We start from the raw sequence: 27,523 nt of genomic DNA on the forward strand, positions 1-27,523 counted from the left end.
ACTAGACCCTGGTCATTCCCCCTTTGCTCTCTGTTGTAATCATATTGTTGCTGCTGCTGCTAAGTCGCTTCAGTCTTGTCCGACTCTGTGCGACCACATAGATGGTAGCCTCCACCCACCAGTCTCGGTTGTCCTTGGGATTCTCCAGGCAAGAATACTGGAGTTTGGGTTGCCATTTCCTTCTCCAGTGCATGAAAGTGAAAAGTGAAAGTGAAGTCGCTCAGTCGTGTCCGACTCTTAGCGACCCCATGGACTGAAGCCTCCCAGGCTCCTCTGCCCGTGGGGATTTTCCAGGCAAGAGTACTGAAGTGGGGTGTCATTGCCTTCTCTGTGTAATCATACTGGTCCTTCATAAATGCCCCAAATATGCTATACTCTTCTGTCTCTCTGGGGATTTGAATTTTCCTTTACTCATCTTGGGATACTTCCCTTGCCATATTCCAATAGCTATTACATTTTTCACTATAACAGGCAGCCTCCAGGGCTTGTTTCTTCAGCGAAATGCTATTGTCTTGACAAGGAATTCTTATACATTGTTCATGTTCATGGGGAAGTTTACAAGACAAATTCTGATAATGCATGTCTGAGACATTTTGCCAGCTCAAAGTCAACCTTCACTGTGATATTTTAATTATTGTAGCATTCTGTATGGTTTGTGAAACTTTTTTCTTAACTGATAGATCATAAATCATTTAAGTAGAAATGTATTTATAAACATGAAATTTATTTATAGCTTTCTACTATTACTGAAAATAATTTGTAAACCATGCCTATGAAATATAGCTTCATAAAGTATAACTATGATTTCTGTAACATAATTGCATTATTATTATTTCCTATTTGTAATATCTCTCTGGCACCAACCAAATGATCATTATCTTATTTCATAATGATTAATAACAGTAACAATAATAACTGAGAGAGACTGAGTGAATGCTTATGTGAGTATTAGACTAAATTTTATATATATTATTTCATTTAAACTTTATCCTAATGCTGTTCTATAAAATTACCTGTATTCCATCATTACATTACATTACTACAGATGATGCTACTAGACCTCTGAGAGGCCATGTGATCCACCTATGGTGACTCAGTGAGCAAGTGGTGAAACTAGACTTTAAACTCTGAACATTTTTAGTTTCAAAAGCTCTCACTCCTTTCAGCTCTTCACACTATGTATGAAAAGAACACTGGATCAGGCAGTTCAGGGCTCTCTAACTTAACTGTGTGATCTCTGGCAACTCACTCAACCTTCCCTGGTCTTAGCTACCTCGATTATAGCAACTTTGTGTGCCGCTTACACTGCCAAGAAGACAAAATGCAGCAATGTCTGTGGAAGAATTTTGAAAATGCTATGTGTTGTACCAACTAAGGGACAGTTAAGACGTATTATTGGGTTACAAATAGGATTTGTCAAGCAGACTTTTGGCAAACATTTATGGGAGACTCAAATATCTAAATTGGATAACAAAATTACATAATTCCTCTCATAAAATATAGTACCATGCCAATGAAAAAATGTAATGGGTCCTTTTACATCTTGAATGTTTCCATAGACATGAAGGAAAGTCATTTACAAACTTGTTAAAACAAAACTGTCTATAACATTTGTTGAAACAGTTTTGTGATTTACCTTTGATTGATATATTCATAGGGAATTTGATGGCCTTGTTTCTGTCCGAGCTTTAAGTCATCTCTGAACTTCATATTTCACTCTTTGTTTTATCCAAAATATTCTTTCTGACAGTCTACACTGTGGCTGTGTATATCAAGAGGTCTGGTTCAAGTCCTTACCCTTTTACCAACTTGGTTTGTTATTCCATGCAATCTGTCTTTCCTTTCCATTCCTTATTTACTTTATTTTTACTTCATTTACAATTAGATTGTGTAAGATGACATTTCAGACACTAATTCCTGTCTATTGAAATTTCAGGATCATATGTACTCCTTATTTTTAAAAAAATCAGTTTTTGAGTTCAGCAACAAGGGGTTCTGGTTTAGGAGGCTTGGGTTAGTTTCAAAACCCACAGTAAGGTCACCTAATACTTATCAAAGGCTCATTTGTGGCAGATATCATACTCAACATGGTAAACAGGCCTACATGTAATTATTTCATTACAATTATTTGAGTTAAATACTACTGTCGTTTATATTATGACCTGTTCTAAGTTTTTAGCTGCCTACTCCTTCCTTATAGTCTCTTGGTGCTAATCTTTCTCTATTCAGTTCATTTCAGTCACTCAATCATGTTCAACTCTGCAACCCCATGGACTGCAGCTTGTCAGGCTTCCCAATCTGTCGCCAACACCCAGAGCTTGCTCAAACTCATGTGTATCCAGTCGGTGATGCCATTCAACCAGCTCATCCTCTGTTGCCTCCTTCTCCTCCTGCCTTCAATCTTTCTCAGCATCAGAGTCTTTTCTAATGAGTCAGCTCTTCGCATCAGCTGGCCAAAGTATTGGAGCTTCAACATTAGTCTTTCCAATAAATATTCAGGGCTGATTTCCTTTAGGATTGAGTAGTTTGATCTCTTTGTTGTCCAAGGGACTCTCAGGAATCTTCTCAACACCACAGATTCAAAAGCATCAATTCTTTGGCACTCAGCCTTCTTTATGGCCCAACTCTCACATCCATACATGACTGCTGGAAAAACCATAGCTTTGACTATATGGATCTTTCTCAGCAAAGTAATGTCTCTTCTTTTTAATATGTTGTCTAGGTTTGCCATAGCTTTGCTTTTAATTTGAAAGGAATGAGCGTCTTTTAATTTAATGGCTGCAGTCACAATCTGCAGTGATTTTGGAGACCAAGAAAATAAAGTCTGTCACTGTTTCCATGGTTTCCTCATCTATTTGACATGAAGTTATGGGACCAGATACCATGATCTTCGTTTTTTGAATGTTGAGTTTTAAGTCAACTTTTTACCGTCCTCTTTCACTTTCATCAATAGGCTCTTTAGTTCCTCTTTGCTTTCTGCCATAAGGGTGGTATCATCTGCATATCTGAGGTTATTGATATTTCTCCCAGCAATCTTGATTTCAGCTTGTACTTCATCAGCCTGGCATTTTGCATGATATACTCTGCATATAAGTTAAATAAGCAGGGTGAAAATATATAGCCTTGATTTAGTCCTTCCCAATTTGGAATCAGTCCATTGTTCCATGTCCATTTCTAACTGTTGCCTCCTGACCTGCATACAGATTTCTCAGGAGGCAGGTAAGGTGGTCTGCTATTAACATCTCTTGAAGAATTTTCCACAATTTGTTGTGATCCACACAGTCAAAGGCTTTAGCATGGTCAATAAAGCAGAAATAGATGTTTTTCTGGAGCTCTCTGGCTTTTTCAATGATCCAGCAGATGTTGGCAATTGAATCTCTGGTTCCTCTGCCTCTTCTAAATCCAGCTTGAACATCTGGAAATTCATGGTACATGTACTGTTGAAGCTTGGCTTGGAGAATTTTGAGCATTACTTTGCTAGCATATGAAATTAGTACAATTGTGTGGTAGTTTGAGTATTCTTTGGCATTCATTGCCTTTCTTTGGGATTGGAATGAAAACTGACCTTTTCCAGTTCTGTGGCCACTGCTGAGTTTTCCAAATTTGCTGGCATATTTAATGAAGCCCTTTCACATCATCGTCTTTTATGATTTGAAATAGCTCAACTGGAATTCCATCACCTCCACTAGCTTTGTTTGTAGTGATGCTTCCAAAGGCCCACTTGACTTCGCATTCCAGGATGTCTGGCTCTAGCTGAGTGATCACACCATTGTGGTTATCTGGGTCATTAAGATCTTTTTGGATAGTTCTTCTGTGTATTCTTGCCACCTCTTCTTAATATCTTCTGCTTCTGTTAGGTCCATACCATTTCTGTCATTAATCTTTCTCTGTAATTGTATCTTTACTTATAAATAAATAGCTGCTGTATATTCTGAAGCTGACATTCCCATCACTCAGTTTTTGTCATCTAAATCTTGTGTTTATTATTTGCTTTTGTTCATTGCTTGAGCTTAATCATATCGAGAGTCTTGAGAGCCTAAGATGGGGAAATTTTAGGTGCCAGTTGACTAAAGAACTCTTTAATTCTCTCTGAGGATGGATCTTCAAGTCAAGAATCTCTGACCAGGCTCTCTAATCTTGCAAATGTTCCAAGTCTCAGAATTCCAATAAAAGTGTTTTTCCACATGACTCTCAGGACAACCTGGTTTCTCTCTGCTCCTGTTGGGGGTTCAGATCAAGGTTTCACTTTTTGTTTGTTTGCCTTGTTTTAATTTGTTTGTTCCTTTTGCTAGTGCATGTATATGGGGACGTACTTGGAAACCTCTGTCTCTTAAGAGATGACTCATAAGTATTTTTTAAAATAAGTATCTAATTTTTCCACAGCCCTCCATAACCTGTCATTTCTTATATTCTGTTAGAATATAAGCTCCATGAGGGCAGAGACCATAACTGTCTTAACCTCAACTCCATCTATAGAACTGAGTAAAGTTCTTATACTTAATATTTTCTTAAACTTTCTATGACATTGTTAAAAGAAAAAAACATGTGATCCAAGTATTAAATATTTTATTTTAATTATTTCATTCTGTCAGAATTTTATTTTCATTAATAAAATAAAAATAAAATTATTTTAGTCTGTCATAAATTTCAAAAAAAATGAACTATGCCATATATAAATTGGGAATATATTATGGGTTTTTTGAGATGGAATATAATATATTCCATTTTGCTTCTTTGTAAGTTAAAGAAAAACATATTTTTAACATATAGCAAGTAATATATAATATTATTTATACCTATATACATATACTGATATATATTTTAAATAAAAAGAGGTAGAAGCAAAGGCAGAAAAGAAAAAGGTCAATTTATAATAGGAAATGTGAAGGTTAATACATAGGGAAAAAAAGAGAAACAAAAATGAAGAACCAACAAGGAAATGAAGTAACCAGTGATGACAGAGAGCCAGGCAAGCAGGAGAGATAAAGAGTAAATGAAGATAGGATGTTGAAAAATAAAACAAAAGAGTAAGTCCAAAGAGCAAAGGGAAGAAGGGAGAAAAAAGCAAGATGTAGAAGAAAAAGAAAATAATTAGAAAGAAATGTGAGAAGAAAGAGACCAGGTGGAAGTCTAACTATATGAGCATCAGAGGTTTGCTTTTACCTTAAATCTTAAGAAAAAAATGATTGTACTAATTTTCAAGCTATGAGGTTGTACATTTTGTGTATCTTCTTTATTACACTTCTAATAGTCTAACGAGTATGTATCATTAACAACCCCCCCCCCCACCAAAAGCATACCCAGCATATATGAAATAATCTGGAAATACTTTTCAGGACAATTACTTTCTTTGTATTCAAACCATAGCCTGCAGTCTTCTGATAGCCTATCTTAAATAAGGAATTGAAGTGTTTCTTCATTCTATTCTATGGGCTCTATAGTTGTGTCTCTAGATTCCATAGTCTGATATCTTTTAAAAGGGAAACCTTGTATTATCTTTTCATGGTTATCAGCCAGGGCAGTACTGATAAATAGAAAACACTCAATAAACACTTCTATGAATAAATTATGTATAAAATGATGAAATACTGAACATTAGCAGACTTTGTATAAAAAGTGAACGTTTTGTTTCATACAACTTATAACATGAAGCAAGGATTCATTTTTTCCCTATATAGACTAAATCTTGGTAAATGGTGCAGGTGGATCAAAGTAAAATATTTGCAGGCTTAGAAGTCAAAATCTCTGTAGTTTTACCCCATATTTGTTCTATGCCTCAAATTTCATCAACTAACCTAACTACTTCATGCTATGAAGGTCAAAAGAAAATAAATTTATTGAGCACATTCCATGTAGTTGCAGAAAGTGACATAGATAAAACTGATACACAATCTCAGTTGGTCAATTTGTAGGCAGTCCCCTTCAGGGCTTCCCAGGTGGCGCTAGTGGTAAAGAACCTACCTGCCAGTGCAGGAGACAAAAGAGACATCGGTTTGATCCCTGGGTCTGGAAGATCCCCTGGAGGAGGAAATGGCAACCCACTCCAGGACAGAGGACAGAGGAACCTGGCAGGCTACAGTCCATGGGGTCGCAAAGAGTCAGACACAATTGAAGCAATTTAGCACTTAGCACTTTCTTCAGGTAATGACAACAAGCTTCCTCTTGAGATGAGCTGAAATATCCTATCTTAACCCAAGTAAGTGTATTTGGATAAATATAGCCTAAGACTTCCTTTCTTGATGATGTTCATCCCCTCAGAGGGTTCCTTAGGGCACTAAGCTAAGATAGCATGAGCCAGTGTTCATGAAGTTTTTCATTAAACATCAATTCTCTAAATTCTCCAAAAAGCACAGAAAGGAGGGATAGATTTAAATTACTATATATTCATATTTTTTATCTTACTAGCTGGGTTTCTTTAATACTATCCTGACTTGGGGGAGGGGGCGTCGTCTTTTAGCTTATATTGAAATGCTAGTTAACTGGTAGTCATTTTCTGCTAATACTTATTAATGAAATCTAGCTTAAATTTTTATTTTTAAGGCCAAATGAATTGTCAACTAATCTAGTCAATGCAAGAATCAATATACTTTCATAGGACTACAACAGATGAAAAAAATGACTTACATATGACTAAACAATTATTTGGATTCATCTAGTCTCCTGGACTGATTTTCTGAGTTTTATTTTAATGACAATTAAATCTAGTATTTTGACAGGTGGAATTATCCAAATTTTATTATTACTAAGCAGGTTGAAAGTTTTTGAACTGGTTGGTGAACCAGTTTCATGATGTATCTGGGTACAATTTCATTTTGAATGAAAATATTTTTCTGTTTCAATTCTCATTGATCTCTCTTTCCATTTGATCATTCTCTTAAGAAAGTGGCCAAGTGGGAAACAATAACAAATATTTCTATTTAGAATCATAAATTACATTGGCCCCAAATCATAGTTACATTTGCCTATACGGAGAAAGTCTGTAAGGCTAATTTCTTATTCTTCTTCTCCATCTGATGATAAATTAATTTTTGTGAACCTACTATGTAAAGAGTGCTAACTAAAATTCCATGTTAATTTTGCAGGTGATGGAAGTTAAAGGACAAATGATCCATGTCTCAGAATCAAATTCCATTTTATTCTTGGGTTCTCCATGTGTGGACAAGTTGGATGAACTTATGGGACGAGGGCTACATCTCTCAGACATCCCTATCCATGATGCTACTCGAGATGTCATCTTGGTTGGCGAGCAGGCAAAGGCCCAGGATGGGCTGAAGAAGAGGATGGATAAATTAAAAGCAACTTTAGAAAGAACTCACCAGGCCCTGGAAGAAGAGAAAAAGAAAACAGTGGATCTTCTATACTCCATTTTCCCTGGTGATGTAGCCCAACAGTTGTGGCAAGGGCAGCAAGTGCAGGCCCGAAAGTTTGATGATGTCACCATGCTGTTTTCAGACATTGTTGGCTTCACGGCCATATGTGCCCAGTGTACCCCCATGCAAGTCATCAGCATGCTGAATGAACTGTACACAAGATTCGACCACCAATGTGGATTTTTGGATATTTATAAGGTAATGGGGTTTGCTTATCTATATAAAAGTATTTTAGTGGTAAATTATCATCTTCATTAAATCACAAGCATGCAATATTTTTTCTATTTAAACAAGATTAAGTGATGGATAATTTTCATTTAGAAATATTCAGAATACAAGTATTTCTGATCTTTGAGTGAATTTTCGCTATGAGTTGATTTAAATATTTGTCAGAAAGGAAAAATTCTGTGGAACTAGTCTTTTAAATTCATTATTATCAAAAAGATAAAATAAGCTTGCTGAAATATAGGCAACTCTTAACCACATTGTTTTTATGACTGAGTAGTGTTCTATTGTCTACATAAAACACATCTTCTTTATCCATTCATCTGTTGTTGGATACTTAGGTTGCTTCCATTCCTTGGCAATTATAAATAATAAACAATGCTCCTAGGAACTTTGGGCTTCATGAATCTTTTTGTATTAGTCTTTCTGTTTCTTTCTGATGTATACCCAGGAGTGGAATTCCTAGGTCCTATGGTAATTCTTTAGTTTTTTGAGAAACCTCAAAATTGGCTACTGCTGTACCAGTTTACCTACAGAGTGGCTGCACCAATTTATCAATATTTTCCCACTAACAGTGTAGGAGAGATCCCTTTTCCCTGCATGCTCACCAACTTTTATATTTTATTTTCTTTTTAATGATAGCTATTCTGACCTCTGTGAGGTGATATCTTCTTGTGGCTTTGATTTGCATTTCCTTGTTGATTAGCAATACTGAGCATCTTTTCATGTGCTTGTTGACCATCCATTTTTATCAAGTTGCTAATATTTTTGATGTTGAGCTTTATGAGATGTTTATATATGTTGGATATTAACTCCTTATTGGTCATATCATCTGAAAATATCTCTTCCTGTTCAGTAGATTAGCAAAGAGGGGACATACCTCAACATAAAAGCCACTTATGAAAACCCAAGATCTAACATCATACATCATACTCAATAGTGAAAATATGAAAGTATTTCCTTTAGGGTCAAGATAAGACAAAGATGTCCACTCTCACAACTTTTACATTTTTGGAAGTTCTGGCCACAACAGTCATATAAGAAAAAGAAATAAAAGGAATCCAAATTGAAAAAGAAGTAAAACTTTTAGTCTGCAGATGATATGGTACTATACATAGAAAATTCTAAAGAGGCCACTAGAAAACTACTAGAGCTCATCAATGAATTTGATAAAGTTATACAAAGTTAATATACATAAATCTGTTACATTTCTCTACACTAACAGTTAAATATCAGAAAGAGAAATTAAAGAAGTAATCCTATTTATGATTGCATCAAAAATAATAAAATACCTAAGAATAAATGTGCCTAAGGAGGTTAAATGCCCACACTCAAAAAACTGATGAAAAACACTGATGAAAGAAACTGAAATAGATAGAAAAATATATCATGCTCTTGAGTTGGAAGAATCAATATTGTCAAAATGACTGTACTATGCCAGGCAATCTACGGATTTAAAGCAATCCCTGTCAAAATGCCAATGACATTTTTTACAAAACTGGAACAAATGATTTTAAAATTCATGTCAAGAGATACAAAAGACCTAAACGTGCCAAAATAATCTTGAGAAAGAAAAACAGAGCTAGAGGAATTGAGCTCCCTAACTTCAGACTATACTCCAAAGCCACAGTCATCAAAAGAGTATGATACTGGCACAGAAACAGACAATCGATCAATGGAACAGAATACAGAGCCCAGAAGTAAATTCCAACAGTTTTGGTCAATGAATCTATGACAAGGGAGGCAAGGATATATGACAGAGAAAATAGTCTCTTTAGTAAGTGGTGCTGAGAAAGCTGGACAGCTACTGGTAAGAGAATAAAATTAGAACATTCTCTAACACCATACACAAAAGTTAACTCAAAATGGATTAAGCTTTTAAATGTAATGCAGGATACTATAAAACTCCTAGAGAAAAATATCAAACACTGTTTGACATAAATTTCAGCAATATATGTTTCTGAGATCCATCAACTAGAGTAATGGAAACAAAAGCAAAAAATAAGCAAATGATTAAACTTAAAATAGTTTGCACAGCAAAGGAATGTATCAACCAAGCCAGGTGTTTTTAGTTTATCTCTGATACTAGTATGTATATGTATGTGAGTCAATTTCTGTTTTATAAATAAGTTCATTTCTGTTATTGTTTTAGATTCCACATATAAGTGATATCATATATTATTTATCTTTGACTCACCTCACTCAGTAAGACAATCTCTTAGTTCCATCCATGTTGCTACAAGTGATAGTATTAATAGTTCATTCTTTTGATGGCATAATATTCCATTGTGTATATAAGCCAAATTTTCTTTATCCACTCCTCTGTTGGTGGACAGCTGGGTAGCTTCCATTTCCTGATTATTGAAGTGCATTGCTTTTTGAATTAGAGTTCTTACCTTTTCCAGGTATATGTTCAGGAGTGAGATTGCTGAATCATATGATAACTCTATTTTTAGTTTTTGACGGAACCTCCGAGCTGCCGTCTATGGGGTCACACAGAGTCGGACACGACTGAAGCGACTTAGCAGCAGCAGCAGCAGCCAGACTGTTTTCCATAGTGACTGCACTAATTTACATTCCCATCAACAGTGTAGCAGGGTTTTCTTTTTTCTACTCTCTCTCCAGTTTTATTATTTGTATGGTGATGTCCATTTTACAGGTAAAAGGTGATAAAACCTCATTGTAGTTTTGATTTCAGTTCTCTAAGTATTTGCATTTCTCTAATAAGTAGCAATGTTGAGATTATCTCTATGTCTTCTTTGGAGAAATCAATTTAGGTCTTTTGAGCATTTTTTGACTGGTTTGTTTATATATGTATATTTATAGTTCTATGAGCTATATATATATATATGGAAACAAAGACTTTGTCAGTCACATTGTTTGCAAATATTTTCTCCCAGTCTGTAGTCTGTCTTTTTGCTTTGTTTATGGTTTCCTCTGTTATAAAAAAAACTCTTAAGTTTGATTAGGCCTTGTTTGTTTATTTTGTTTCTATTTATTTTGTCTTGGAAAAATTATCTAAGAAAATATTTCTATGATTTATCTTGAAGAGCATTTTCCCTATGTTCATTTCTAGGAGTTTTATGGTATCATATCTTATATATACAATTTTAAACCATTTTGAATTTATTTTTTATACAATATGAGAGAATATTCTAACCTCACTGATCTACATGTAATGCCCAATTTTCCCAGCACCACATGATGAAGAGACTGTCTTTTCTCCATTGTATTTTCTAACCTCTGTTGAACAGTGGGTTTATTTCTAGGTTCTCTAGTCTGTTCCATTGATCCATCTGGTTTTTTGTACCTATACCACATTGTTTTGATTACTGTGGCTTTGTAGTATTGTCTGGAGTCTGGAAGAATTTTTATCCAGCTTTGTTTTTTTCCCTAAATATTGTTTTGGCAATCCTGATTCTTTTATGGTTGCATATAAATTTTAGGATTATTTGATCTAGTTTTGTGAAAGTTTCATGGGTAGTTTGATAAGGTTCACTTTAAATCTATAGATTTCTTTGGGTAGTTTGGCCATTTTAACAACATTAAATTTTCCAATCCAAGAGTATTGGATATCTTTCTGTTTCTTTGAATCACCTTCAGTTTCCTTTATATATGTTTTATGGTTCTCAGCATATCAGTTTCTCACCTCCTTGGTCAGGTGTACTCCTAGATATTCTACTTTACTGTTGATCTTATTTTAAGCATTTTTTTTTTTTACTTTCTCTTTCTGATGTTCTTTGTGAAAGTGAAAGTCACTTAGTCATGTCTGAATCTTTGTGATCCCATGGACTACACAGTCCATGGAATTCTCCAGGCCAGAATACTGGAGTGGGTAGCTGTTCCCTTCTCCAGGGGATCTTCCCAACCCAGGGATCGAACCCATGTCTCTCACACTGCAGGCAAATTCGTTACCAGCTGAGCCACCAAGGAAGCCCAAGAATACTGGATGGCTAGCCTATCCCTTCTCCAGTGTATCTTCCCAACCCAAGAATCCAAACGGGGTCTCCTACATTGCAGGTGGATTCTTTACCAACTGAGCTATCAGGGAAGCCCAATATTTTGTAGTGCAAAGAAATGCAAAATATTTCTGTATATTAACCTTGTATCATGCTACATTGATTAATTTATTTATCAGTTCTAGTAATTTTTGTGTGGAGTCTTTCAGGTTTTCTATATAGAGTATCATGTCATCTACATATAATGACAATTTTACCTCTTCCCTTCACATTTGGAAATCTTTTATTTCTTTTCCCTGTCTGATTCCTCTGACTAAGACATCCACTACTGTGTTGAATAGAAGTGGTGGGAATGGCATCCTTGTTTTGTTCCCGGATATAGCAGGAAGGCTTCTAGTTTTTCAGTGTTGAGTATTATTTTGGCTGTGGGTTTGTCATAAGTGACTTTTATTATGCTGAGTTATGTTCCCTCAGTACCCACTTTGGTGACAATATTTATCATGAATGGATACTGAATTTTATCAAATGCTTTTTTTGTGTTTATTCAGATGATCTTGTGGTTTTTGTCTTTTCTTAATGTGATGTACTACATTTATTGATTTGCATATATTTAGCCATCTTTGTGATCTGAAGTGAATTCAGTTTGATCATGCTGTATAATCCTTTTTATGTGTTATTGTATTTGGTTTGCTAATGTTGTGTTGAGGATTTTTTTCATCTATATTCATCGAAGATTTGGGGCTATATTTTATTTTTTAGTAGTATCTTTGTCTGGTCTTGATATATAGGGGATGGCCAACTTTGGGTCATTTTTTATTCCACTTTCTTGTTCTTTTTTCTGGGTTCCTACTAGGTGTAGATTCCATGCTTTATATTATCCCATAGGTCTCTTGTGCTGCTTCCATTTTTAAAATTTTCTCTCTGCTTTTTGATTGGGTGATTTCTGTTATTTTATATACTTTTTAATTGATTTTTTTCTGCTTTTTTCCTCCATTTTATTTATTTCCTCACTGAACTTTATTATTTCTTTCTGCTGAATTAATATTATTTGTTATTTTCATAATCCTTTGGATTGTACATTAGGTTGATTTTTGAGGAAGTCCTGTATTGCTATGAATTTGCCTCTTAAGACTGCTTTTGTTGAAGTCCATAGATTTTGTACAGTTGTGTTTTCATTGTCATTTGTCTTGAAGTATTTTTTGATCTCCTCTTTGATCTCATTGTTGGCCCACTGATATTTTGTTTAGTCTCCATGCATATCTCACTGTATATTCCTCCCTAGGAACTGTCCACGAGTACTGTACATCACCTACATATTAATCTTCAAGTTGTGAACTTTCAAAGATGGGAATTTGTGTTCACATGTCCAGTCATGTAAGTTAGTTCATGTGTCTGGCATACATTGTACCAGCATGCATCCTCTACAAGTGGTTGTGCTTTTGTGTACTATACTGGACAGTTGTATATAGAGTACAGTAGGATAGTATCTTTACTTCAAGCCCAAGGTATCTGGAAATGTAAAAGCAAATGTAATAGCAATGGTGATATAGCTGGTACTGCTAAGAAGAACCAAGCAATAACAATGGAAACAAAAGTGAAATAATTGAGAGAGTGAAGTGGGGTGAAAAGATGGTAGACATCACTCATTCTTATAACATGAATTGTTGAACCATTGGCATGATTCTAAAGAACAAGATCATGGAACATGTGAAGTCTGCTGTGCCAATGATGTTGAAAATAATATCAATGAAATGTGGAAAAATGATGGAGCAGATGGAGAAAATTCTCAGATGTAGAATCAGCATCAGCAATCAGTCCCACTCAGCTTAATGCTGATTCAAGAGAAAGCTAATAGTCTTTATGAAGACTTGAAGGATAAACATGGCAAAGAATCAGAGGGAACATTTTTTAATGTCAGCCATGACTGGTTTTATTGGCTTAAGGCTTGAGCCAAACTTCACAAATTAAAAGTAAGTAGCAAAGAAGAAAATGCAGATATGATGGCTGCTCAGGAATTCCTGAAATGCTTTGAGAAATTATTGATTAAGGTGTATATTTACCCAAGCATGTTTTTAATGTGGATGAGACAAGATTGTACTGGAAGAAAATGCCAGACCAAAGTTATGCCATCATGGAGGAAAAGTTGATGTCCATCTATAAAGCAGCAAAGGATATGCTGACTGTTGTTTGATGGCAATGCTTCTGTTGATATGAAGCAGAAGTCTTTTTTAGATTATTATTCAGAAAACCCCAAAAACATTAAAATCATAGCCAAGGAGTCTCTTCCTGTTGTGCAGAAGAGTAAGCCCAAAACCTGGTTACAAATGTCATTTTCCAGGACTGATCTTTAAACCACAGTATCCCAGAGATAGAGAAATATTGCTTGGAGAAGGACATTCCATTCTGCATTATTTTGTTGCTAAATAGTGCTCCTGGTAACCCACCATTCATGGACTATTTTATTTTCATTTCACCATCAAAGTAGTGCATATGTCACTCAGTATTGCTTCACTTATCCAACCAATGGCATGTAGTTAGAAATACCATTTATGTCACATTTTTTGTCAGACAGTAAATGAGTGATAAAACATTCTTATGACAATTTTAGATGAACTATTACATCTCGTTGTTGGTGTTCAGTCACTGAATCGTGTCTGAATCTTTGTGACCCCATGGACTGCAGCACACCAGGCTCTTCTGTCCTGGAATTTTCTCAAATTCATGTCCATTGAGTTGGTGATGCTATCTAAATATCTCATCATCTGCTGCAACCTTCTCCTTTTGCCTTCAGTCTTTTCCAGCATCAGGGTCTTTCCCAATGAGTCAAAGCTTCACATCAGGTGGACAAAGTATCAGAGCTTTAGTATCAGTCCTTATAATGAATATTCAGGGTTTATTTCCTTTAGGATTGGCTTGCTTGAAATCCTAGCTTTCCAAGGGACTTGCCAGAGCCTTCTCCAGCACCACAGTTTGAAAGTATATATTCTTTGGTGCTCAGCCTTCTCTGTGGTCCAACTCTCACATTTGTACATGACTACGAGAAAAACCATACTTTTGACCTTTGTCAACAAGTGATATATCTGATTTTTAATATGCTGTCTAGGTTTGTCATAGTTTTCTTTCCAAGGAGAAAACATCTTTTCATGGCTGCAGTCACTGTTCACAGTTATTTCAGAGACCAAGAAAATAAAATCTGTCATTTCTCCCCTTCTGTTTGCAATGAAGTGATGGGACTGGATGCCATGATCTTAGTTTTTTTAATGCTGAGATTTAAGCCAGCTCTTTCACTCTCCTTTTTCACCTTCAGCAAGAGGCTCTTTAGTTCCTCCTCACTTTGCTCCACTAGGATAATATCATCTGGATATCTGAGGTTATTGATATTTCTTCAGGCATCTAGACTCCAGCTGAGATTCATCCAGCCTGGCAGTTTGCATAATGTTCTCTGTATATAAGTTAAATAAGCAGGGTGACAATATACATCCTTGACATACTCCTTTCCCAATTTTGAATCAGTTCGTTGTTCCATGTCCAATTCTAACTGTTGCTTCTTGACCTGCATACACATCTCAGGAGGTAGATAAAGTGGTTTGGTATTCCCATCTCTTTAAGAGTTTTCCACAGTTTGTTTTGAGCCACACAGTCAAACGCTTTAGTTTACTCAGTGAAACAGAAGGAGATAATTTTCTGAAATGCCCTTGCTTTTTCTATGATCCAGTGGATCTTGGCAATTTAAGATCTGGTTGCTATGCCTTTTCTAAATCCAGCTTGTACATTTGGAAATTCAATTCACACTCTGTTGACGCCCACCTTGAAGGATTTTGAGCATGACCTTGCTAGCATGTGAAATGAGTGCAGTTGTGCAGTAGCTTGAACATTTTTTGGTATTGCCCTTTTTGGGGATTGGAATGACAAATGACATTTTCCAGTCCTGTGGCCATTGCTGAGTTTTCCAAATTTGCTGACATAGTGATTGCAGCACCTTAACACTGTCATCTTTCAGTTTTTTAAATAGCTCAGCTGGAATTCCATCACTTCCGCTGTCTTTATTGGTGTTAATGCTTCCTAAGGTCCACTTGATTTCACACTCCAGGATGTCTGGCTCTAGGTGAGTGATCACACCATTGTGGCTACCGTTTTGTATAGTTCTGTGTATTCTTGCCATCTCTTTTTAATCTCTTCTGCTTCTGTTAGGCCCATACTGTTTCTGTCCCTTATTGAACCCATGTTTTCATGAACTGTTCCTTTGGTCTCTACTTCTCTGAAGATATCTCTAGTATTTCCCATTCTATTGTTTCCTTCTATTTCTTTGCATTGTTCACTTACGAAGGTTTTCTTACCTCTCCTTGCTACTGTTTAGAACTCTGCATATAGATGGGTATTTATTTCCTTTTCTCCTTCTCTTCTCTTTTCATCTCTCTTCTTTTCTCGCCACCATTTGTAAGATCTCCTCAGACAACCCTTTTGCCTTGTTGCATTTCTTTTTCTTGGGGATGGTTTTGGTCACCATTTCCTGTACAATGTTACAAATCTCCATCCATTGTTCTTCAGATACTTTAAGATCTAATCCCTTGAATCTATTTGTCACTCATACTGTATAATCATAAGGGATTTAATTTAGGTCATACCTGAATGGCCTAGTGGTTTTCCCTACTTTCTTTAGTTTAAGCCTGAATTTTGCCAAAAGGGGATGATGATCTGAGCCACAGTCAGCTCCAGGTCTTGTTTTTGCTGACTATAAAGAATATCTTCAACTTTGGCTGCAAAGAATATAATCAGTCTGATTTTGGTAGTGACCATCTGGTGATGTCCATGTGTAGAATCATCTCTTGTGTTGTAGGAAGAGGTTGTTTGCTATGACCAGTGTGTTTTCCTGGCAAATTCTGTTAGCCTTTGCCTGCTTCATTAGTATTCCAAGTCCAAACTTACCCCCTACTTTTGCATTCCAATCCTCTATGATAAAAAGGACATCTCTCTCTCTCTCTTTCTCTCTCTTTTTTTGGTGTTAGTTCTAGAAAGTCCTGGTGGCTCAGTCATTAAAGTATTTGTCTGCAGTACAGGAGACATGGGTTGGCTCCCTGAGTCAGGAAGATCCCCTGGAGAAGAAAAGAAGAAAATGGCAACCCACTCCAGCCTGGAAAATCCAATGGACAGAACAGCCTGGTGGGCTATAGTCCGTGGAGTCACAAGAGTCAGACATGACTCGGTGACTAAACAACCACCACCACCACTAGAAGGTCTTGTAGGTCTCATAGAACAGGTTAAATTTAGCTCCTTCAGCATCAGTGGTTGCTGCATAGACTGGATTACTGTGATGTTGAGTGGTTTCCTTTGGAAATGAACCAAGATCATTCTGCCGTTTTTAAGACTGCACCAAAGTACTGGATTCAGACTCTTTTGTTGTCTATGAAGGCTCCTCCACTTCTTCTAAGGGATTCTTGCCCATAGTAGTAGATATAATGGTCATCTAAATTAAATTTGCTCCCTCCCATCCATTTAGTCACTGATTCCTAGGATCCCGATGTTCACTCTTGCCATTTCCTGCTTGAACACATTCATGGACCTAACATTCCAGGTTCCTATGCAGTATTGTTCTTTACAGCATTAGATTTTACTTTCACTGCCAGATACAACCACAACTGAGCATCATTTCCACTTTGGTCCACAACTTCATTCTTTTTGGGGTTGTTAGTAATAGCATCTGCTCTTCCCCAGTAGCATATTGGACACTTTCCAACCTGGGGGCTCATCTGTTGATGTCTTTTTGTATCTTTTTTGTGTCTTTTGTATCTTTGTATCTTCTATATCTTTTTACTTTTTTATACCATTCATAGGTTTCTGGTGGCAAGAATACTGGAATGGCTTGCCATTTCCTCCTCCAGTGAACCACATTTTGTCAGAACTCTCCACTATGACCTGTCTGCCTTGGGTGGCCTTGCATGGCATTGCTCATAGCTCCATTGAGTTAAGAAAGTCCTTCGCTGTGATAAGGCAGTGGCCCATGAAGGGGAGAGAACAGTAAGACAAGCTAACTGTATAAGAAGTAGGTAGGAGGTAGAATGTACAGGTATTTACTGAAATTTAACCATTTCCATGTTTATGTTCTTAGTCATAAAAGCAAGATGAAGACATTGAAGAATTTTGAATACAAGAGTGACCCGAGTAGATGTGCTTTAAAAGAAATCATTTCAACAGTAGTATGGGAGGGGTGGGTGGGAAATAGTCAAACATATTAATGCCATAATTCAGTTGAAGGATGGTGATACCATTACCTGGACTGGTTAGACATGTACAAGAGTCAGTGCTGGAATCTTGAAATAAGTGGTCAGTTTTGTCTACTTAATATTGGAAATATTTCTCTTTCATCATTCATGCAAATCACCTGGTCACCTGAATATGTTCTTGTTTTGGAATTATGTAGGCTTGAACTGTATTGACTGAATGTTTTAGAGCCATGTAACAATGACTATGATTTGGAAAGGTAATTCACACATTGTCTATATTGACCTAGCTCTTCCTATAAGCATTTATAATGCAATTTGACTCAATCATAATTCTCTACATGTCTATTATGTTAGCAAGGTGCTAGGCCCTATTGGACTTAAAATATATCTTAAAACTAATTTAAAGAAATGGTACAGATGGACTTATTTGCAGGGCAGGAAAAGGGACAAAGATGTAGAGAACAGACATGTGAACCCATAGAGTTGTTGAAGGGTGGTGGGACAATTTGGGAGATTGGGATTGACATTTATATCCTGCCATGCCCAAGATAGATTGCTAGTGGGAAGCTGCTGAGGGGAAAACTAGGTCTTGTTCTGATGGGCGGGGCCATGCTCAGTAAATCTTTAATCCAATATTCTGTTGATGGGTGGAGATACAAGAGACAGGAATCAAGACCATTCCTAAGAAAAAGAAATGCAAAAAAGAAAAATGGCTGTCTGAGGAGGCCTTACAAATAGCTGTGAAATGAAGAGAAGTGAAAAGCAAAGAAGAAAAGAAAAGATATACCCCTTTGAATGCAGAGTTCCAAGGAATAGCAAGGAGAGATAAGAAACCCTTCCTCCATGATCAGTGCAAAGAAATAGAGGAAAACAATAGAATGGCAAAGACTAGAAATCTCTTCAAGAGAATTAGATTTAGAGACCAAGGGAACATTTCATGCAAAGATGGGCTCAATAAAGGACAGAAATGGTATGGACCTAACAGAAGCAGAAAATACTAAGAAGAGGTGGCAAGAATACACAGAATAATTATACAAAAGAAAAAAGATCTTCACAACCCAGATAATCACAATGGTGTGATCACTCACCTAGAGCCAGACATCCTGGAATGTGAAGTCAAGTGGGTCATAGAAAGCATCACTAAGAACAAATCTGGTATAAGTGATGGAATTCCAGTTGACCTATTTCAAATCCTAAAAGATGATGCTGTGAATGTGCTGCACTCAATATGCTGTCAAATTTAGAAAACTCAGCAGTGGCACAGGACTGGAAGCTCAGTTCATGCCAATTCCAAAGAAAGGCAGTGCCTATTGACCTATATTTCTGTCTTTGTGCCAGTACCTTACTGTATTGATGACTGTGGCTTTGTAGTAGAGCCTGAAATTAGGCAGGTTGATTCCTCCAGTTCCATTCTTCTTTCTCAAGATTGCTTTGGCTATTCGAAGTTTTTTGTATTTCCATACAAATCTTGAAATTATTTATTCTAGCTCTGTGAAAAATACCATTGGTAGCGTGATAGGGATTGCATTGAATCTATATATTGCTTTGGGTAGTACACTCATTTTCACCATATTGATTCTTCCAATCCATGAAGATGGTATATTTCTCCATCTATTAGTGTCATCTTTGATTTCTTTCACCAGTGCTTTATAGTTTTCTATATGTAGGTCTTTAGTTTCTTTAGGTAGATATATCCTTAGTATTTTATTCTTTTCATTGCAGTGATGAATGGAATTGTTTCCTTAATTTCTCTTCCTATTTTCTCATTATTAGTGTATAGGAATGCAAGGGATTTCTATGTGTTGATTTTATATCCTGCAACTTTACTATATTCATTGATTAGCTCTAGTAATTTTCTGGTGGAGTCTTTAGGGTTTTCTATGTAGAGGGTCATGTCATCTGCAAACAGTGAGAGTTTTACTTCTTTTCCAATTTGGATTCCTTTTATTTCTTTTTCTGCTCTGATTGCTGTGGCCAAAACTTCCAAAACTATGTTGAATAGCAGTGGTGGGAGTGGGCACCCTTGTCTTGTTCCTGACTTTAGGGGAAATGCTTTCAATTTTTCACCATTGAGGATAATGTTTGCTGTGGGTTTGTCATATATAGCTTTTATTATGTTGAGGTATGTTCCTTCTATTCTTGCTTTCTGGAGAGTTTTCATCATAAATGGATATTGAATTTTGTCAAAGGCTTTCTCTGCATCTATTGAGATAATCATATGGCTTTTATTTTTCAATTTGTTAATGTGGTGAATTACATTGATTGATTTGTGGATATTGAAGAATCCTTGCATCCCTGGGATAAAGCCCACTGGTCATGATGTATGATCTTTTTCACATGTTGTTGGATTCTAATTGCTAGAATTTTGTTAAGGATTTTTGCATCTATGGTCATCAGTGATATTGGCCTGTAGTTTTCTTTCTTTGTGGCATCTTTGTCTGGTTTTGGTATTAGGGTGATGGTGGCCTCATAGAATGAGTTTGGAAGTTTACCTTCCTCTTTAATTTTCTGGAAGAATTTGCCAAAAATAGAAAGCCCAGAGATAAATCCATGCACCTATGGACACCTTACCTTTGATGAAGGAGGCAAGAATATACAATGGATTAAAGACAATCTCTTTAACAAGTGGTGCCGGGAAAACTGGTCAACCACTTGTAAAAGAATGAAACTAGAACACTTTCTAACACCATACACAAAAATAAACTCAAAATGGATTAAAAATTTAAACAAAAGACCAGAAACTATAAAACTCCTAGAGGAGAACATAGGCAAAACACTCTCCGACATAAACCACAGCAAGATCCTCTATGACCCACCTCCTAGAATACTGGAAATAAAAGCAAAAATAAACAAATGGGATGTAATTAAACTTAAAAGCTTCTGCACAACAAAGGAAACTATAAGCAAGGTGAATAGACAGCCTTCAGAATGGGAGAAAATAATAGCAAATGAAGCAACTGACAAACAACTAATCTCAAAAATATACAAGCAACTTATGCAGCTCAATTCCAGAAAAATAAATGACCCAATCAAAAAATGGGCCAAAGAACTAAATAGACATTTCTCCAAAGACATACAGATAGCTAACAAACACATGAAAAGATGCTCAACATCACTCATTATCAGAGAAATGAAAATGAAAACCACAATGAGGTGCCATTTCACGCCAGTCAGAACGGCTGCGATCCAAAAGTCTACAAGCAATAAATGCTGGAGAGGGTGTGGAGAAAAGGGAACTCTCTTACACTGTTGGTGGGAATGCAAACAGGTACAGCCACTATGGAGAACAGTGTAGAGATTCCTTAAAAAACTGGAAATAGAACTGCCTTACGACCCAGCAATCCCACTGCTGGGCATATACACCGAGGAAACCAGAATTGAAAGAGACACGTGTATCCCACTGTTCATCGCAGCACTGTTTATAATAGCCAGAACATGGAAGCAACCTAGATGCCCATCAGCAGACGAATGGATAAGAAAGCAGTGGTACATATACACAATGGAGTATTACTCAGCCATTAAAAAGAATACATTTGAATCAGTTCTAACGAGATGGATGAAACTGGAGCCTATTACACAGAGTGAAGTAAGCCAGAAAGAAAAACACCAATACAGTATACTAACACATATATATGGAATTTAGAAAGATGGCAATGATAACCCTGTATGCGAGACAGCAAAAGAGACACAGATGTATAGAACAGTCTTTTGGACTCTGTGGGAGAGGGATAGGGTGGGATGATTTGGGAAAATGGCATTGAAACATGTATAACATCATATATGAAACGAATCGCCAGTCCAGGTTCAATGCATGATACTGGATGCTTGGGGCTGGTGCACTGGGATGACCCAGAGGGATGGTACAGGGAGGAAGGTGGGAGGGGGGATTCAGGATGGGGAACACGTGTATACCTGTGGCAGATTCATGTTGATGCATGGCAAAACCAATACAATATTGTAAAGTAAACTCCAATGAAAATAAATAAATTTATATTTTAAAAAAAAGAAGCAATGCCAAAGAATGCTCAAACTACTGCACAGTTGCACTCATCTCACATTCTAGTAAAATAATGATCAAAATTCTCCAAGCCAGGCTTCAATAGTACGTGAACCATGAACTTTCAGATGTTCAAGCTGGATTTAGAAAAGGCAGAGGAACCAGAGATCAAATAGCCAACATCCATTGGATCATTGAAAAAGCAAGAGAATTCCAGAAAAACATCTATTTCTGCTTTATTGACTATGCCAAAGCCTTTGACTGTGTGGATCACCACAAACTGTGGAAAATTCTGAAAGAGATGGGAATACCAGACCACCTGACCTGCCTCCTAGGAAACCTGTATGCAGGTCAGGAAGCAACAGTTAGAACTGGACATCGAACAGCCTGGTTCCAAATAGCAAAAAGAGTACATCAAGGCTGTATATTGTCACCCTCCTTATTTGACTTATATGCAGAATACATCATGATATACACTGGGCTGGATGAAGCACAACCTGAAATCAAGGTTGCTGGGGAAAATATCAATAACCTTAGATATACAGATGACACCAGATTTATGGCAGAAAGTGAAGAACTAAAGAGCCTCTAGATGAAAGTGAAAGAGGAGGGTGAAAAAGTTGACTTAAAGCTCAACATTCAGAAAACTAATATCATGGCATCCAGTCCCATCACTTCATGGCAAATAGATGGGGAAACAATGGAAAGTGGCAGACATTATTTTTTGGAGCTCCAAAATCACTGCAGATGGTGACTGCAGCCATGAAATTAAAAGACGCTTACTCCTTGGAAGGAAAGTTATGACCAACCTAGACAGCATATTAAAAAGCTGATACATTACATTGTCAAGAAAGGCCCACCTAGTCAAGGCTATGGTTTTTCCAGAAGTCATGTATGGATGTGAGAGTTGTAAAGAAAGCTGAGCACCAAAGAATTGATGCTTTTGAACTGTGGTTATGAAGACTCCTGAGAGTCCTTTGGACTGCAAGGAGATCTAACCAGTCCATCCTAAAGGAAATCAGTCCTGAATATTCATTGGGAAGACTGATTTTGAAGCTCCAATACTTTGGTCACCTGATGCAAAGAACTGAGTCATTTGAAAAGACCCTGATGCTGGGAAAGATTGAGAGTGGGAAGAGGAGACGACAGAGGATGAGATAGTTGGATGGCATCACCGACTCAATGGATATGAGTTTGAATAAACTCAGAATGTTGGTGATGGACAAGGAGGCCTGGCATGCTGCAGTCCATTGGGTTGCAAGGACTCAGACACGACTGAGCCCCTGAACTGACTGGGAAGCTGCTGTATAAAATAGGGAGCTCAGCTTGTTGCTCTGTGAAGACCTAGAATGGTGGCATGGGGGATGGGGCCAGTCAGAGATTCAAGAAGAATGGGATATATGTATACATATAGCTGATTCACCTTGTTGTACAGCAGAAACTAATACAATATTGTAAACCAATTATGCTTCAATGAAAATAATGGTCTAAAAAAGAAAACCGGAGTCTTGATAGTAAAAAATAAAATAGAAAAATATTTTTAAAGTGAAAAGATAACTAAAGCATTGTTTCTGCCTTCAAAATTAGATTTAACAGTCTAGATAAGATGATATTAGAGAAAGTATGAACACAAATGACTGCAGAATAAAAGATGAAGAAACCAAGTTTTATTTTGGTTCTAAAAGAAGCAATGATGACATCCTATTTGCATTGAAGGATTGCAAATACTTTCAGAAAAGATATGGCATAAAGATGGATTTAGAAGTTGAGGGAGAGGGAGAGGGTGAGATGATTTGGGAGAATGGCATTGTAACATTTATAATATCATGTAAGAATCGAATCGCCAGTCTATGTCTGATGCAGGATACGGCACACTTGGGGCTGGTACACGGGGATGACCCAGAGAGATGTTGTGGGGAGGAGGGTGGGAGGGGGGTTCATGTTTGGGAATGCATGTACACCCGTGGTGGATTCATGTCAATGTATGGCAAAACCAATACAGAATTGTAAAGTAAAATAAAAAATAAATAAATAAAAATAAAATTTAAAAAAATAGAAGTTTGACTCATGAAAGGTTGGGAAAAATGTATTTTTTATTTTTTTAAAGGAAAAACGTATTTTTTAAAACCATATTTAATTTGAGGGGATAAAAGCTAGCATTTACATAGATAATCTGAGAATGGTAGGATTTACAGAAGTTTAATTATCTTTTAAAAATCAAATTCTTAGTGAAGTATTTCCATTTAATTTGCTAATTTGTATACACTATTCACTTTAAAAAAGATATTTTTTAGGGTAGTTTTAGCTTTACAATAAAACTGAGCAGAGGGTACAGAGATTTCCCATTATACCAGTAACCTTACACATGCATAGCCTTCTACACTATAAACATCACTCACTAGGATGATGAGTGATGAAGGATGAACCCATTGACAAGTCATAATCACCAAGTTGGTAGTTTTGACATTGTACATTATATGGATTGGGACAAATATATAATGATGTATATCCATCATTATAGTATTGTACAGAATATATCCACTGCCCTAAAAATCCTCTGTGCTTCATCTACTCATCTCTCTCAACCTCCAGCAACAAAATTTTATTGTCTCCATAACTCTGTCTTTCACAGAATGTTGTATAGTTGAAATCATATAATGTGTAGGCCTTTCAGATTGACTTGTTTCACTTAGTTACATGCATCTAAGATTCCTCTGTCTTGTCATGATTCGATAACATTTATTTAATAATATTCCATGGTCTGAGTGTACCAGCTTGTTTATTTACTCACCTACTGAACGATATCTCACTTGCTTCCACATGTAAATTTTTACATGCATATATATATTTTCAACTTCTTTGGGTAAATACTGATTGCTGAAAAGATTGTGTCATAAGAATTTGTATAGTAGTGTAAGAAAGAACCAAACTGTCTTCCAAAGAAGCTGTTGTTATTGTTGTTCCGTCACTCCGTCACGTCAGACTCTTTGCAGCCACATGGACTGCAGCATGCCAGACTTCCATGTCCTTCCCCATCTCCCGGCTTATCTCAAACTCATGTCCATTGAGTCAGTGATGCCATCCAACCATCTTGTCATCTGTCGTTCCCTTCTCCTCCTGCCTTCAATCTTTCCCAGCATCAGGGACTTTTCCAGTGAGTCAACTCTTTGCATCAGGTGGCCAAAGTATTGGAGCTTCAGCTTTAGCATCAGTCCTTCCAGTGAATATTCAGGATTGATTTCCTCCAGGATTGACTAGTTTGATCTTGCAGTCCAAGAGTCTTCTCCAACACCACAGTTCAAAAGCATCAATTCTTCAGCGCTCAGGCCCTCTTTATGGTCCAAATCTCACATCCATGCATGACTACTGGAAAAACCATAGCTTTGACTAGACAGACCTTTGTTGGCAAGGTAGTGTCTCTGCTTTTTAATATACTGTCTAGATTTGTCATAACTTTTCTTCCAAGGAGCAAACATCTTTTAATTTCATGGTTGTAGTCACCCTCCACAGAGATTTTGGAGCCCAAGAAAATAAAGTCTGTCACTGTTTCCATCGTTTCCCCATCTGTTTGCCATGAAGTGATGGGACTGGATGCCATGATCTTCATTTTTTGAATGTTGTGTTTTAAGCCAGCTTTTTCACTCTCCTCTTTCACCTTCATCAAAAGGCTATTTAGTTCCTCTTTACTTTCTGCAATAAGGGTAGTGTCATCTGTGTAGCTGAGGTTATTGATATTTCTCCTAATGGAAAGAGGCTGTACCATTTTTAATTCCACCAGCAATGTCTGCGTTCCTGTTGCTCCATATCCTCACCAGCAACACAGTCAGTGTTCAGGATTTTTATCATTCAAATAAGTTTATAATGGTACCTCACTGTGTTCAAATTTGCATTTCCCTGATGATATATTCCTGGGTCAGGAAGATCTCCTGGAGAAGAAAATGGCAACCCACTCCTGTATTCTTGCCTGGAAAATCCCATGGACAGTGAAGCCTGGCAGGCTACAGTTGATAGAGTTGCAGAGTTGGAATGACTGAATGACTTCACTTTCATTTTGATGATATATAATATGGACCATCTTTTAATATGTTTGTTTGCAATCTATATATCTTCTCTGTGAAGTGTGTATTACAGTCTTAGACTAATTTTTACATTGGATTTTTTTCTTTATTGTTGAGCTATTTAAATATTTTAGATAATAATCGTTTATCGGATATGTTTCCCAATTATTTTCTCCGTGTGATGTGTCCTCTAATTCTTTAGACATTATCTTTCTCAGGACAGAAATTTTTAGTTTTAATATAGTCCAGTTTATCACTTCTTTCTTTCATAGATTGTATCTTTTGTGGTGTTATCAAAAAAAGCATCACCATAGCCAAGGTCGTCTAGTTTTTCTCTTATGTTATCTTCTAGGAGTTGCATAGGTTTTTATTTTGCATTTAGATCTACCCTCTATTTTTAATTTATTTGATAGGTGTCTAGATTCATATTTTTGTATGTAGATGTCCAGTTGTTACAGCACGATTTGTTAAAGACACTATCTTTGCTCCATTGTGTTTCCTTTGTCCCTTTGTCAAAGATCAGTGGACTATATTTATGGGGTCTGCTTCTGGACTCTATTCTGTTTCACTGATCTATTTATGTATTCTTTTACTGATACCATATTGTCCAAATTACTGTAGCTTTGTAGTAAGTCTTGAAGTTATTCACTTTTGTGACATCAACTAACATGATTCAGCACTAATTATGTATTTACTGAAAATACAGCAGACATTCACTATTCTCTGGGGAAACATTAAAGTTATGATAAGTCAAGAATCTCTGGAAAACTTTTTCTAAAAAATCATAAGCTCAATAATTATTTTATAAACAGTGAATGTGTGGATTTCAGGGAGAGAAATAATTTGGTATAAATATAGGTGGTGGAAGTACAGAAAGTTTGCAAATAACATTGAGTTATTCATATAAATTGAAGCATGGAATAAATTAGGATGACAGTGATGGATAAAGGTAGGATATTAGAGCCATATTATTGAAGGTCTTACAGGAGATTCTGCTATGTAGCAGAAAGAAATTTTCAATTGCCACATCTAACTTGAGGATTTACAGCAAAATTTTGACCAGAAAAAAATTTATCTATTAATCTGTCTATCATCTATATGTATCATAGTTATTTAGTTGCCAAGTCATGGCTGACACTTTTGCAACCTCATAATCTATAGGCTGCCAGGCTTTTCCTCTGTCCATGGAATTTCCCAGGCAAGAATACTGGAGTGGGTTGCCATTTCCTTCTCCAAGGGATCTTCCCAACCCAGGGACCGAATCCATGTCTCCTGCATTGTAGGTAGATTCTTTTTTTTTTAATTTTTATTTTTACTTTATTTTACTTTACAATACTGTATTGGTTTTGCCATACACTGACATGAATCCACCACGGGTGTACATGCGTTCCCAAACATGAACCCTCCTCCCACCTCCCTCCCCATAACATCTCTCTGGGTCATCCCCGTGCATCAGCCCCAAGCATCCTGTATCCTGCATCGGACATAGACTGGCGATTTGTTTCTTACATGATAGTATACATGTTTCAATGCCATTCTCCCAAATCATCCCACCCTCTCCCTCTCCCTCAGAGTCCAAAAGTCCTCTCTACACATCTGTGTCTCTTTTGCTGTCTCGCATACAGGGTTATCATTGCCATCTTTCTAAATTCCATATATACGTGTTAGTATACTGTATTGGTGTTTTTCTTTC

General features: G+C 36.6%; 1 protein-coding gene across 1 annotated transcript in view; it reads left to right on the top strand.

Annotated features, from left to right (window-relative positions):
* The window catches only part of GUCY1A2 (guanylate cyclase 1 soluble subunit alpha 2), a 474,407-nt gene that overhangs the window by 279,281 nt on the left and 167,603 nt on the right, over positions 1 to 27,523 (top strand). The window contains exon 5 of the mRNA XM_040257909.1: positions 7,083 to 7,568. Coding sequence (XP_040113843.1) covers positions 7,083 to 7,568 — 486 coding nt within the window. The remainder of the gene's footprint in view (positions 1 to 7,082; positions 7,569 to 27,523) is intronic.

This window comes from Oryx dammah, unplaced genomic scaffold (genome assembly GCF_014754425.2).
Source record: "Oryx dammah isolate SB20612 unplaced genomic scaffold, SCBI_Odam_1.1 HiC_scaffold_17, whole genome shotgun sequence".
Classification (NCBI taxonomy): Eukaryota; Metazoa; Chordata; class Mammalia; order Artiodactyla; family Bovidae; genus Oryx; species Oryx dammah.